Source organism: Pelobates fuscus, chromosome 9, assembly GCF_036172605.1.
Source record: "Pelobates fuscus isolate aPelFus1 chromosome 9, aPelFus1.pri, whole genome shotgun sequence".
Lineage (NCBI taxonomy): Eukaryota > Metazoa > Chordata > Amphibia > Anura > Pelobatidae > Pelobates > Pelobates fuscus.
Genome location: NC_086325.1, coordinates 147,112,330 through 147,128,036, shown reverse-complemented (window position 1 = coordinate 147,128,036; position 15,707 = coordinate 147,112,330). Strand labels below are relative to the sequence as shown.

Sequence of the window (15,707 nt, the reverse complement as noted above, 5' to 3'; positions counted from 1 at the left end):
CTTCAAATTTCCTCCCTCCCTCTCCCCCCACTCCCTCAAATTTCCTCCCTTCCCTCCCTCTCCCCCCGACTCATTCAAATTTCCTCCCTCCCCCCACTCCCTCAAATGTCCTCCCTTCCCTCCCTCTCCCCCCCACTCATTCAAATTTCCTCCCTCCCTCCCTCTCCCCCCCCACTCACTCAAATGTCCTCCCTCCCTCTCCCCCATCACTCACTCAAATGTCCTCCCTCCCTCTCCCCCCACCCCCACTCACTCAAATGTCCTCCCTCTCCCCCCACCCCCACTCACTCAAATTTCCTCCCTCTCCCCCACTCACTCAAATTTCCTTCCTCTCCCCCCCTCACTCAAATTTCCTTCCTCTCCCCCCCTCAAATTTCCTCCCTTCCTCTCCCCCCTCCCTCAAATTTCCTTCCTCCCCCTCAAATTTCCTCCCTTCCTCTCCCTCCCTCAAATGTCCTCCCTTCCTCTCCCCCCTCAAATTTCCTCCCTTCCTCTCCCCCCTCCCTCAAATTTCCTCCCTTCCTCTCCTCCCTCCCTCAAATTTCCTCCCTTCCTCTCCCCCCTCCCTCAAATTTCCTCCCGTCCTCTCCCCCCTCAAATTCCTACCTCTCCCTCCCCTCCCTCAAATTTCCTTCCTCTCCCCCCCCAAATTTCCTACCTTCTTCCCCCCCCCCAAATTTCCTTCCTCTCCCCCCTTCAAATTTCCTCCCTTCCTCTCCTCCCCCAAATTTCCTCCTTCTCCCCCCCCACTCCGTCAGATTTCCTCCCTTCCCTCCCTCTCCCTCCCCCCCCCTCATGCAAATTTCCTCCGGCGGCCGGCCGGCGGGCGAGCGAGGGAGCACTCTCCTCTGAGTGCTTCCTCTTCAGCTCCCTCGCGCGCCGCGTACTGATGCCGGAGCTGGAAGATGACGTCATCTTCCGGCTCCGGCATCAGTACGGTGCGCGAGGGAGCTGAAGAGGAAGCACTCAGAGGAGAGTGCTCCCTCGCGCGCCCGCCGGGTGTCAGCGGGGCCAGCCTCTGGGGGGCCCTGAGGTGACCGGCTGCTGGGCCCCCCAAGAGAAGAGGCTGGCCCAGTGGGTACATACCGGGGTCGCAGGGCCCCCTGCGACCCGGTATATTCCCACTGAATGTGGGGCCGGACGACCTGAGCAGTCCGGGCCCCCCAGGACCGCCGGGCCCATGACAACCGTTGCGGTTGTCATGCCCTGATGGCGGCCCTGGGTAGGCCTTTGGACTGGTTTGGTAGGTTCGAGCTCGTAGGTAGCTCCGAACCAGGGTGTGTAGGGGTGTCTCGGTATGCCCCTACACTTGTGGTGCCCTTTGGTGGCAATAGTCATGTTTCAATGTTAAGTTAAAATGTTACAATGTTTGGGTATTATGTTACGTGGGGGTGGGTCATTGTCAAGGGGTTAAATTGTAAACTACTGTGACCTTTATAATTTATGTTAATAATAAATAAAAGCTGTGATATACTTTTGCCAAAACCCTGGTGTCAGTGTATTTTATTCTAATGGTGGGGGTTTTTTGTGCATATGCCGACAAGGCGAGTGTGCACGTCATGTCCACGGTGGGTTGGAGACGGCAAGACCCCAAACAAGCTGCGGCGGTTCGTGGGGTCTGCAGTGCTTATGGTGTCTTGTGCGGTGCTGATGGTCCTTGGTGAGCATTAGGAGCATCGACTGACAGAGGCTGCCGGTCGGGACCATCAGGGTTATTCACTAAACTCAGAATTTCCATAAAGGAAATCTGCATGGAAAAGCTGAGGCCAAAGGTTGTGCTTAAAGTCACGCTGTGATTTTTTTATTTTTTCCAAATCCGCTTTTTTTGGTCTCAGTTTTTCCATTCGGATTTAATTCATGAGAATTCATAGTTTGGTAAATAACAATATCCAGGGCTCCAGCCAGGGAGCCCCAATCTGAAATCATATTGTGGGTCAGAAGAAGTAGATTATCATGACAAACAGTCAGATTGGGCTACCACTTTGGTCCCTTGGACCAGTAGATTGTATTTGATTTCCCAGCCCAGTCAGTATACACTGAGTATCAGAGTCACTCCTGCCTCTGGCTGATGCCTGGTCACATGACTTGGTTGGAGGAACAGCCGCTCACGTGATACCATTTCCCAGTGGTGACATGTCGCAGGGGGGAGTGTCTATAAACCGGGCTCGGTCACGTGACGCCGATGACGTGCCGAGTCAGCTGATCGCCCGGGTGACTAGTCGGCTGGGTGATCTCGGAGCGCAGTGATCGTCATGGCGAGCCAGTCAGCGGGAATCCAGCAGCTCCTGCAAGCCGAGAAACGGGCCGCCGAGCGGGTGGGGGAGGCCCGCAAACGTGAGTTATGGAGATAGCGGGGTGTTGCCATGGTGATACCGTGTGTGCGATGTCAGCGTCACTCAGCAATGACTGGCTTCTTCACCATCCTAAGTGTCGGCCCAGAGCTCACACAGGCCCATTACATGGGGGGCCCAGGGAGCTCACACAGGCCCATTACATGGGGGGCCCAGGGAGCTCACACAGGCCCATTACATGGGGGGCCCAGGGAGCTCACACAGGCCCATTACATGGGGGGCCCAGGGAGCTCACACAGGCCCATTACATGGGGGGCCCAGGGAGCTCACACAGGCCCATTACATGGGGGGGGGGGGGGCACAGGGAGCTCACACAGGGCCATTACATGGGGGGGGGGGGCACAGGGAGCTCTCACAGGCCCATTTACATGGGGGGGGGGGCACAGGGAGCTCACACAGGGCCATTACATGGGGGGGGGGGGGGGCACAGGGAGCTCTCACAGGCCCATTTACATGGGGGGGGGGCACAGGGAGCTCACACAGGGCCATTACATGGGGGGGGGGGGGGGGGGGGCACAGGGAGCTCACACAGGGCCATTACATGGGGGGCCCAGGGAGCCCACACAGGCCCATTACATGGGGGGGAGGGGCACAGGGAGCTCACACAGGCCCATTACATGGGGAGCCCAGGAGCTCACACAGCCCCATTACATGGGGGCCCAGGGAGCTCACACAGGCCCATTACATGGGGGCCCAGGGAGCTCACACAGGCCCATTACATGGGGGCCCAGGGAGCTCACACAGGCCCATTACATGGGGGCCCAGGGAGCTCACACAGGCCCATTACATGGGGGCCCAGGGAGCTCACACAGGCCCATTACATGGGGGCCCAGGGAGCTCACACAGGCCCATTACATGGGGGCCCAGGGAGCTCACACAGGCCCATTACATGGGGGGCCCAGGGAGCTCACACAGGCCCATTACATGGGGGGCCCAGGGAGCTCGCACAGGCCCATTACATGGGGGGCCCAGGAGCTCGCACAGGCCCATTACATGGGGGGCCCAGGAGCTCGCACAGGCCCATTACATGGGGGGCCCAGGGAGCTCACACAGGCCCATTACATGGGGGCCCAGGGAGCTCACACAGGCCCATTACATGGGGGCCCAGGGAGCTCACACAGGCCCATTACATGGGGGCCCAGGGAGCTCACACAGGCCCATTACATGGGGGCCCAGGGAGCTCACACAGGCCCATTACATGGGGGCCCAGGGAGCTCACACAGGCCCATTACATGGGGGGCCCAGGGAGCTCGCACAGGCCCATTACATGGGGGGCCCAGGGAGCTCGCACAGGCCCATTACATGGGGGGCCCAGGAGCTCGCACAGGCCCATTACATGGGGGGCCCAGGAGCTCGCACAGGCCCATTACATGGGGGGCCCAGGGAGCTCGCACAGGCCCATTACATGGGGGGCCCAGGGAGCTCGCACAGGCCCATTACATGGGGGGGCCCAGGGGGCTCACACAGGCCCATTACCTGGGGGGGGCCCAGGGGGCTCACACAGGCCCATTACCTGGGGGGGGCCCAGGGGGCTCACACAGGCCCATTACCTGGGGGGGGCCCAGGGGGCTCACACAGGCCCATTACCTGGGGGGGGCCCAGGGGGCTCACACAGGCCCATTACCTGGGGGGGGGCCCAGGGGGCTCACACAGGCCCATTACCTGGGGGGGGCCCAGGGGGCTCACACAGGCCCATTACCTGGGGGGGGCCCAGGGGGCTCACACAGGCCCATTACCTGGGGGGGGGCCCAGGGGGCTCACACAGGCCCATTACATGGGGGGGGGGCCCAGGGGGCTCACACAGGCCCATTACATGGGGGGGGGGCCCAGGGGGCTCACACAGGCCCATTACATGGGGGGGGGGCCCAGGGGGCTCACACAGGCCCATTACATGGGGGGGGGGGGCCCAGGGGGCTCACACAGGCCCATTACATGGGGGGGCCCAGGGGGCTCACACAGGCCCATTACATGGGGGGGCCCAGGGGGCTCACACAGGCCCATTACATGGGGGGGGGGGGCCCAGGGGGCTCACACAGGCCCATTACATGGGGGGGGGGCCCAGGGGGCTCACACAGGCCCATTACATGGGGGGGGGGGCTCACACAGGCCCATTACATGGGGGGGGGGGGGGCTCACACAGGCCCATTACATGGGGGGGGGGGGGGGCCCAGGGGGCTCACACAGGCCCATTACATGGGGGGGGGGGGGCCAGGGGGCTCACACAGGCCCATTACATGGGGGGGGCCCAGGGGGCTCACACAGGCCCATTACATGGGGGGGGGGGGTGTGCCCAGGGGGCTCACACAGGCCCATTACATGGGGGGGGGGCCCGGGGGGCTCATATTTTATTTTACCCTCACTGGGGGGAGGAGTATTATGTTTTATTTTACCCTCACTGGGGGGAGGAGTATTATGTTTTATTTTACCCTCACTGGGGGGGAGGAGTATTATGTTTTATTTTTCTCTCACTGGATTGTGCCTGGTGTCATGGGTTGATCCAGCTTAAAGAGATAAATATAGGAAGGGATTTAAGAAAAAAAAAAATTCCATGCATGCCCTATGTAGATGATAGTTTTCAAAACATGCAAATAGCATAGGCATTTAATAAAAAAAAAAAAATCTTAAATCTTAAACCCTCAGCCTGGCCTTTTGTGGAAATTTGAATGTAATCCAAAAATAAGAATGGGTATTTGCTATTTGAGTCCTTTTTATAAGTGCGTACTATATGATTCCAATCTGAGAGAAATGTTCCTTTTCATTAATAAACCCATGTTAAAGACAGAATGCAGAACCAAGCCATCGGAAAAAATTAGCTTCCTCTTTCTGCCATTTAAAGGAACAATTTGAATAACATAACCACTGCAGCCCAATTTACTTTGTTAAACCATTTTAGACATGTTTGGCAACTTTCCTAGATTCCCCCAGGCATCCGCACTGAGATGGATTTCTGGCTGTGCATTCACTAAATGAGAGAACTTAGCGGCTGCTCTCAATCAATGAGCACAGTCCTGTGTGGCCCTACTTGGCTCAGTCTGAAGGAGAACCCCGGAAGCAGGTTATGTGTGGTCTCAGCGTGACCCAGGTACATCTTCCAGAACAGGTTCGACATATTACACTGGGACAGCGTCTGGCCACTCCTGGCACCATAACCACCACAATGGGCTGTAGTGATCATGGTGCTTGGACTATTTCTTTCATGTTCTTATCTCACAAGATACATGTTGGGTGCATTTGCACCCCTTTAGGAATTGGCATGAATATAGGAAACATGTCATATAGGATCAACTTTCTGTTGTAAAACGAAATACATAGGTATCATTATTATCCTCTTGCATGCCTTCCTCTTGTGCAGTTTTTCCAAAATACATACATGGGAGCTGACTCTGCAGCATATTGTCTTCTAAGCCTACACTGTCTACACCACCTCACACTCTTTCCATTGGGTAAACTCTTTGTTCCTCTCCAGTTTAGCGCATACTGCAAGTTATATGAATAATACTGGAGATGGTTATCGTACACCTGGTTGTCCTCCTTCATGTTTATATTCATTGCACTTTGCCGTTTTGTGTAATTATAACCCTCATTCTTTGTACTATAAGCGTGTGTAAACCATTCCCTCATTAACTTGTTCCAGCAAGCCTCATTAGGTGCCATTTTTATTATATTTTTGTCCTTCTTCATCCACATACCTCCCCTTATGAAGATAAAAGGAACTTACTGATGTGCTTTATGTTTGAAGTGTGTTCTCTTGCATTGGGAAGTCTGTGATTGGACAGCCACAGAAAGTCTGGGCGGGGTTAGAAGGGGAGGGCTTGGCGAGAGTCCCAGCACCGACAAGCGCGATTAGACAACCTGGGAAATATAAACACTGATCTCAGTTGGAATTTAAGTAAACGAAGCTCAGTTGAGAGGCCACTAGGGCCCAGCAGACATTCCCTGTGTTCTAAGCAAGATTCCTTGTGTTGATTTTAGACGGAATATGTACAGAGGAAATTATGCAATGCTATGTAACTAAAAAGTTTACTACCACTTCTGTACACTGAACAGTTTGACTTCCCTCCCTCTACTCCCTTTGTAAACCCCTCTTTTATTTGACATACTCGATAAAAATGGAAAAACCTAATAAATAAAGATTGCCTAAAAAAAAAAAAGAAGGGGAGGGCTTTAATAAACTACAGACAAGAGATCTACGTCTTTTACAAGATGCTTTTATTGGGGTATATCTACTAAATAATAATGTATTGTTGAGATACACACTGTAGATTGTATTAGTTGTGTGTGTGTGTATATATATATATATATATCTTTAAGCATTTGATTTGTTTTTGGGGACAGTGGTGTGTGCCTTTAAACTAGTTTCTGATGGTCAACTTGTAACTGTCGAGCAACACTGTTTCTTCTATTCTCCAAATCCAGGAAAGAACAGACGTTTGAAACAAGCCAAGGAGGAGGCTCATGCTGAGGTTGAGCAGTATCGGCTACAAAGAGAGAAGGAGTTCAAGATTAAGGAAGCTGCTGTATGTATGAAACTGACATCTCACAGACTTCTCTTTTTTGTGTTAGGATTTTTAATAGCGGATACTAGAGTTTAAAATATCCTCCCCTTAGTCCCATTTTGTAGCAAATCTCCATGTGCATAATCTTTCAGTTACCACTGTGTAATCCAGTAACCGATTTGAGGTCTTTCAGGGGGTCCTGCTTCTTCCATAGCTTAATATAGTAAAATTATTGAACACGAATGCCAGTATGCTCAGTAACTGCGTTCATGTGTAGTAGAGCTGTGAGTGGCGTCTTACTGATGTGTCCATATAATCCGGATCCACTCGTGCAAGTAAATGGAGGCTGCCAGCAGATTCCCTTCGCATGAGTGAGTTTTCATTAAATTAAATTGCATTCACTTGAATGAGAAACTGCTGGGCAGAAGTCTGTGGTTTATCCACCTCTTCATTTTCCTCTTGATTTCCCACTGTTTCTTTTTGGAGTGAGAGCTGGGATGCAAGGTTGATTGGAGCTATTTGCAAGGTGATCGCACACATGCTGCTTATTCTGTTACCTTGCACAGCAGTTTCATCCATATCTTTTCATAACTGAAATTGCTGCTGTTTAGTGAACTATATTATGGTGATATGCTTGGCACTGTCTTTGAACACAGTGCGTGGATTGTTTGAGTGGTCTCAGCTACTTCCTAGTGTGGGCTGGGTTCGCTGCAGCAAATATAAAGTTTGTACATAGGCAACAAACTCTGCAACTTGAAAGGTGAGTGGTTTATTTAGTTTTAGATTTAAAGGAACACTATACGGTCAGGAACATAAATGTGTATTCCTGACCGTATAGTGTTAAAACCCCCATTTAGGTGGCTTGCCCTCCTTAAAAGGTAATAAACTTGCCTTCTTTCCAACATCGCCCCAATCTGCTTCCTTGGCTGACATAATCAGAATTTATGATCTCAGCCAATTCAATGCTTTTCCATAGGAAAAACATTGGATTAGCTGAGCTCATCAAGGATTGGCTTGGCCATTCAGCATCTCCTCATAGCGATGCGTTGAATCAGTGCATCTCTATGGGGAAAGTTCATGGTTTCAATGCAGAGTGTGGAGATGCTGAACATCCCCCAGGAGGCACCTCCAGTTGCCAGAATTGTTGAGCAATGGAGGTGTCCCTAGGGCGCTATGTTAACACTGCCTTTTCTCTCTGAAAAGGCGGCGTTTCCAGGAAAAAGGCTGCCGGGGCTGACTACTCACCAGAAAAACTACATTAAGCTGTAGTTGTTCTGGTGACTATGGTGTCCCTTTAAGAGTTCTTTCAAGTTTCTCTTTAAAACTCCATATGTTTTGTATTTGTTTCCCTTCAAATTTGCGCTGTTTGTTTTAATAATCTGAACGTAATTCACAAACTGGCCATATGATTTGATGGACATGTCTCTTCCGGTATGTGTAACTTTTAAATGCCATATCCTTGATCATTTGTAATTGGTTTAAAACCAGTAAGATCCCATTGTCTGTCCCTTACAGCATATCCTTGCATGGATTAACTCTTCTAATTACATTGACTGCTAATGGTCGTTATGGAGCTAAGAGTATATTTACCCTGATTTTTATTTTTATTTTTCTTTACACTTTCTCCCTTATAGGTCTTGGGTTCCCAGGGTAGCTGTTCTGAAGAAGTTGGAAAGGAATCAACCGATAAAATATTAATTATCCAACAGAACTACCTCCAGAACAAGGAGATGGTGTTGGACAACCTTCTGTCCTTTGTTTGTGATATAAAGCCAGAGATCCATGTCAACTATAAATTGGGCGGCTAGAAGTTTGTGAACCACCTGCTGTTTTCTCCTCCTGTTCTAGGATCCTAAATTTGTTTCAATTAGTTAGCACTGGCAGAGTGAAGTCTAAAACAAATCCTGTTATTGCAAAGGTTTTAATGGGGTTCACACTGTGTACCTTGTTAAGGGTTAATGTATGAGGAAGAAGAGATTTCCTGGCATGATGAAAATGAAGTAGTAAAACACAATCGCTGTATTTTTGAAGGAGTGTTTCTTAGCCTTAATTTTCTGTTTAAATCCCTTATACTGTCCTGAGATGTTTTACAAGTAAAGTATTTTGTTTTCCTTGAAGGCTTTGTTGTATTCTTGCCGATTTAAACCAACAATGAATAACTGATCCTAGATTCAGATCTTGCTTGGTTTTTATAAGGTTTTTTTGTTTTATTTTCCTCCATTAAATTATAAATGGTCTACCATCTCTCAAGTTAAATTTTGTTTTAGGATGATCAAATTTTTTTGGTGGGTGTCATTAGCTGCCGTTTTGCCTTCATAAGCTCCTGAGTATTCCAGCAGATTGCGGACAATCTTTCATTCGGCAGTGCTGTTTATTAATAAGCAATATTTGCTTTCCCTTCCTATATATTTAATGCAGAATTGTCCCTTGTGGGTTTTTATTTATTTATCATACTCCTCCCCGAAGGTGAAATGTCCACCTATATGTTGACATACAGGATGAAATGGAGAAAATAATGTACTTTTCTAATCATTTTACCTAATTGTTCATCTTCAGTTTAGTCTTCAACTTGTGGCCTTCTGCCAAAGACATCAATTACACAGCTACTTGAGACCCTACCCAAGAATTGGAATGTACATGAGATAAAGTAGTCCACATGCAGACCGGAGGTTGTGGACAGTCTCTCCCATAAATACAGGCAGACCGGCGGTCGTGGACTGTCTCTCCCATAAATACAGGCAGACCGGCGGTCGTGGACTGTCTCTCCCATAAATACAGGCAGACCGGCGGTCGTGGACTGTCTCTCCCATAAATACAGGCAGACCGGCGGTCGTGGACTGTCTCTCCCATAAATACAGGCAGACCGGCGGTCGTGGACTGTCTCTCCCATAAATACAGGCAGACCGGCGGTCGTGGACTGTCTCTCCCATAAATACAGGCAGACCGGCGGTCGTGGACTGTCTCTCCCATAAATACAGGCAGACCGGCGGTCGTGGACTGTCTCTCCCATAAATACAGGCAGACCGGCGGTCGTGGACTGTCTCTCCCATAAATACAGGCAGACCGGCGGTCACATCAACAATGTCCCATACATACTGTCATGTTGAAAGGTGGTGTTGTCACAGTCGACCATACATAAAGTGGTGTGTGTGTGTTTTTGGGTGATGTCAGTGTGACTAAATGTGTTCTTTGTATACAATGTCAAGCTGTGTGTGTGTGTGTGGGCACTAGAGCATAGACGATGCAGTTAAACCAAGCCACTTTGTGTTATGGCTGCGACCAGCAGCAACTCAGGAAATATATTTCTTGTCGTCCCTCCCACGGCTGATCGCGTGCCCCTCACAGGCCAGCCTTCCCTCCTGCTCGCAGTGCGAGAGGAGTGTCTGGCCTGCTTGAGCAGAAAAGAGCTGGAACTGGAGGACTGGCCGCCAGTCCTCCAGTTCCAGCTCTTTTCTGCTCAAGCAGGCCAGACACTCCTCTCGCACTGCGAGCAGGAGGGAAGGCTGGCCTGTGAGGGGCACGCGATCAGCCGTGGGAGGGACGACAAGAAATATATTTCCTGAGTTGCTGCTGGTCGCAGCCATAACACAAAGTGGCTTGGTTTAACTGCAGGACCTTCCTGTGTAGTGTGCTGAATTGGGGAGGGAGTTTGCAGTGTATTAATTTTAGGGAGGATGCACTGTTTTTAATTTTAGGGGTGGAAGGAGGAGAATATATTAATTTTGAGTGAGGGGGTAGTGTATTAGAGTGATGGAAGGGGAGTAGTGTGTTAAATTGGGGGGAGGGCAATGTATTAATTTTGGGGGGCCTTGTATTCTTAGAGTGGAGGGAGGGACAGTGTATTAGAATGGAGGGAGGGGGCAGTGTATTAGATTGGGTCTGCATGTAGGCGCTGAACTCTCCCCATGGAGATGCTTTTTGCCACACATACACAATAACCTCCCAAGGCTTTCCCGAGTTTGATGATCTCAGCCAAAGTAGAAAACACACTTATAGGATTTCAAAATCAACAAGATGACATCATTTGTGTCTTACAGCTGTGCATCAGCATACATTCACGATTTCAGTCCCATTACCAAACTTTTCTTAACCCCTTCAGGACGAAGTCAATAGTGCACGTTCTGATGTAAACAAAAACTGGAATTTGCGCTATATGTCTGTTCACCCGTAGTTCCCCTCTTTCATATTATATGCACCCACACTTATTATATATCATTTTGTTCAGGAGAAACAGGGCTTTAATTTACCATTAACTATTCATATATGGAACATAATTCATTATGAATAAAATGTAAAAAAAAAAATGTGCGAAAATAAGATTTTTTTTTTTTTAATTTGTATTTCCGTCTGACATTTTAGCTGTGAATGTCATAATACTGTTAGGTTTTACTGCACAAAAATGCACATATTTGTAATCAGCGATGTCTCACGAGTACAACAGTATCCCTCATTAACAGGTTTTATGGTGTTTTGGAAAGTTACAGGGTCAAATATAGAACGTTCCATTTTCAAATAGAAATTTGCCAGATTGGTAATGTTACCTTTGAGACGGTATGGTAGCCCAGCAATGAGAATTACCCCCATAATGGCATACCGTTTGAAAAAGTAGACAACCAAAGGTATTGAAAGTGGGGTATGTTTAGTATTTTTTATTAGCCACTTAGTCACAAACACTGGCCAAAGTTAGCGTTCATATTTGTTTTTGTGTTAAAAAAGCAAAAAACAAATATTTGGCCAGTGTTTGTGACTAAGTGGCTACTAAGAAAGACTGGACATACCCCACTTGCAATACCTTGGGTTGTCTACTTTTGCAAATGGTATGCCATCATGGGGGTAATTCTCATTCCTGGGCTACCATACGCTCTCGAAGGCAACATAACCAATCTGGCAAATTTCAATGTCAAAAAAATGAAATGCAAGCCTTATATGTGACTCTCTAACTTTCCAAAACACCATGAAACCTGTACATGGGGGGTACTGTTATTCTCGGGAGACTTCACTAAACACAAATATTAGTGTTTTAAAACCGTAAAACATATTACAACAATAATATAGTCCATAAAAGTGCTGTTCGTTTGTAAAAAATGCAAAAAAACGTCACTTTTACTTAAAATATAATCGTTGTAATACAATTTACCAATTTGAAACACTAATATTTGAGTTCAGTGAAGTCTCCCGAGTAAAACAGTACCCCCCATGTACAGGTTTTATGTTGTCTTGGAGAGTTACAGGGTCAAATATAGTGCTTGCGAATTAAATTCTCAGCACTTTCTCCCTGTGTTGTCAGGTATGTCAATCAAATTTTAATTAATCAAATCACCTAATTATGTTAAAAGATTACTTAAATATACACGTAGAATTTTAATATATATGCATTTATCGGTATTTAAATTCTACGTGTATACTAACGTAATCTTTTATGTAATTATATGTATTTATCTATATATATATATATATTTGCGGTTATTTGCATTTTATATATAGAAAGATATATATAGAATGTCATTCTAAGTGTATTCTGTTTCCAATATATATATATTAATAACAAAATACAGTTAGAATAAAATTACATATGTATATATAATTTATATTAAATTTTGTTTCAATATTGTATTTATTAATTTTATTTTATTTATTATTGTAATTATACGTATTTATATAGAATATATGTGTATATATCTATTATATAATATATGTGTATTATATATATGTAATGTCATTCTAAGTGTATTTTAATACTAATATATGTACTTCTATTAGTATTAAAATACACTATGTATGTTAAATATATATAATATACATATATATTATATATATATATATATATATATATATATATATATATATATATATACATTTAAGTTATTTTATAACCGGTCTAATAATTTTTTTTTTATACTTCCCACCAGCAGGGGGACTGTCTGATATTTTAGACAGTCCCCCTGCTGGCAGATCCACAGCCAGCTATAGGGGGCCATGTAATCGCTCTTTGAGAGCGATCACATGGCCCCTGGGGGCCTGATTTGCCGTGGGGGGGCTGCCTGGGCTGTGAGGCAGTCCTCCCGAAGCGGAGCGCCGGTAAGGTAAGTATACCGGGCGCTCCAGGGTTCAAAGCCGTTACGGCGTGCTATGCCGTCACAACGGCTTTAAAGCCCACTTAAAGCGTGACGGCATAGCACGTCGTAACGGCGGGAAGGGGTTAATATGTCAAGGTAGTTAGACTGAAACTTTGTTTATGTGCAAATGCACGTCTCCTTAAAATAAACTCTTTTGTTTACTTTGAAGCCCTATGAGTGTGAGGACGTCCAGTGTCAGTTATGCTACTTTTTTTTTTTTTTTATACTGTACTTTTCTAAAAAAAACCTGCGTTTCAATGAAAAGTTTTTGTTTTTTTGCCGCCCAAATAAACTTTAACCTTGTTTATTTGGCCCGTGCTTGCATTTAGGTTTGACATGCCTGGGTTAAACAGTAAAGGAACTGTTTTACCCATAAAGGTGAGCAATCGCCCAAGGACCTTTTGGCAACGTAAATTAATTTCAGTGAAGTTGTTATGGTGCCCAATCCGGTCCTTTAATATCTCCTAAAATGTGCATTGCAGTCTTTTTATAAAAACATACAGACTTATTCAGTAAGGTGTGGATTTGTTGGAATTCAAAATGGCTTTTATATTTTAGACCAGAATAGCCATCCTGTCAAATCTTTTCAATTCAGCTTTTATGTTCTAAAATTTGACATTCACTTCTAAGTTCCAGCACACATTGGAGAATAAACCTGACCATTTATGAATAAACAGACCATCTGATGCTTTCATTTTGCAAGCAAAATGTTTATTGTGAGAGTTTAGGGAATAGGACAAATAATCCCTGAACTAAGGTGAAAAAGATTAGTTGCACTGGTGTATAAAGTCAAAACAAATGTTAAAAATAGTAGAAACAAGTTAAAGGAACACTATAGGGTCAGGAACACAAACTTGTATTCTGTCCGATCCTATAGTGTTAAAACCACCATCTAGCTCCATGGGTGCCCCCCTTAGCCTCCAAAATATAGTAAAATCTTACTTGTATTCAAGTCTGCTGCCTCTGCACCTGACCTAACTGCGTGCCTGACATCATCAGAAGTGATTCTCTGAGCCAATTACAATGCTTTTACATAGGATTGGCTGAGACTGTCAAGGAGGCAGATCAGGGGCAGAGCCAGCACAAGTCAAACACAGCCCTGGCATTCAGCATCTCTAAGAGGAAAGTTCAGTGTCTTCATGCAGAGGGTGGAGACACTGAATTGAATTGCTGCTCTTGTAGCCATCTGAGGAGTGGCCAGTGGAGGTATCCCTAGGCTGTAATGTAAACACAGCATTTTCTCTGAAAAGACTGTGTTTACGGCAAAAGGCCTGAAGGAAATTATTGTACACACCAGAACAAATTCAATAAGCTGTAGTTGTTCTGGTGACTAAAGTGTCCATTTAACAAATCCAGAAAGTGTGTACCTGAGGAATTTTACTGCTCACATAGCTCTAGACCAGCGCTTCCCAATTGGTGTTCTGCCAAAAAAAATTGCAAATAAAATGGCCGCAGGCGGCGAGGAAGCAGTGAGCAGTGATCTCCCTGCTCGGCTCCCTCGTGCTCACAGCAGTGATGCCGGAGCCGGAATATGATGTTGCTCCAGCATCACTAAGAGCTGAGCAGGGAGATCAGAGCTCCCTCACTGCTCACCTGTGTGCCAGACCTCCCGACCACCCGCCAAGCTGCAGCCAGCCCCACTGGACCACAGGTACTTCATGCCAGCAGCCCCACTGGACCACAGGTACTTCATGCCAGCAGCCCCACTGGACCACAGGGACTTCATGCCAGCACTCCTAAATGTAGGGGGGCTTGGTGGAGTAAAATGTTAAAAAAACAAAAAAACAACAACTTTGTATGTGTGTCTGTTAGGGAGTTTGTATGGGTTTGTCAGTGAGTGTGTGAGCATATGTGTTTGTCCGTGAGAATGTATCTGTTCTTGTCAATGAGAGTGTGTGTGTATGTCACTGTGTGTATCTGAGTCAAGATGTGTGTATATCTATGTGCCAGATACATGTACGCACTGACACATACAAACACAGGGATACAAACACACACACACACACTGTGTGTGCCACTGGAACATACAAACACAGATACACACACTTTGAAACATAGATACACGCACCTTGACATACAGATACATACACAATGTTGATACACTATGTCAAAGGGTTCCACTGGAAAAATTAATTGGGAACCCCTGCTCAAGACTATTGCAAGGTTATAGATCACTTGTGAGGAAAATGGCTGGACGTGTTCCTCTGTGCCTCCAGCAATTGAGAGCAAATTTTGACGTTAAACTGCGTGCAAACATATTGGAAACAATTTGAAAATTGAAGCATGCTTAGCAATACTCAGCTGCATTTTATCTTGTTCAGTTAAGCAGAAATACGAGGTTGTATGTGTGGTCCAGTAAATACCTCAGAGTGACCTTTTTGCAGCCATGCAACGCCTCCTACCCTTTGGCCCAGTGGGGGGATATCCCCGTCCCCACTAGGGTACACAAATCACAAGGCACAGACACTTGCACAGAGGTATCCCAAACACCGTCTGGCGAGACCAAGATGGCTGACACGTCAGCCTCTGCAAAGCCAACAAGGCTTTGATCACCAGCAGTGGAGAGATTAGTTCAGTGCCAGGTTCGAAGCAATCTGCCAGGAGTTCTGGCACGGTCTCAGCACTCGCCCTAAGATACCTACCCCTCCAGCTATACAGGTTCTTAACGCAGCAGTCATCACTACCTGTTCTTCTTGGCAGGGGACTCGCTTGGAGCACTATCCAGTCAGCCATCCATACTCCCA

General features: G+C 46.9%; 1 protein-coding gene across 1 annotated transcript; it reads left to right on the top strand.

Moving 5' to 3' along the window:
* Positions 1-2,181: 2,181 nt before the first annotated feature.
* ATP6V1G1 (ATPase H+ transporting V1 subunit G1) lies at positions 2,182-8,964 on the top strand. Its single transcript, XM_063431465.1, has 3 exons — positions 2,182-2,334; positions 6,768-6,868; positions 8,482-8,964. The coding sequence occupies exons 1-3, from the start codon at positions 2,253-2,255 to the stop codon at positions 8,653-8,655; spliced, it is 357 nt and encodes a 118-aa protein (XP_063287535.1). The 5' UTR covers positions 2,182-2,252; the 3' UTR covers positions 8,656-8,964.
* The last annotated feature ends 6,743 nt before the right edge of the window (positions 8,965-15,707 follow it).

Coding starts and splice junctions, on each gene's coding strand:
- ATP6V1G1 (XM_063431465.1), top strand. CDS start 2,253: ATGGCGAGCCAGTCAGCGGGAATCCAGCAGCTCCTGCAAGCCGAGAAA. Junction 2,335..6,767: donor GGTGGGGGAGGCCCGCAAAC/GTGAGTTATGGA, acceptor CTCCAAATCCAG/GAAAGAACAGACGTTTGAAA. Junction 6,869..8,481: donor TCAAGATTAAGGAAGCTGCT/GTATGTATGAAA, acceptor TCTCCCTTATAG/GTCTTGGGTTCCCAGGGTAG.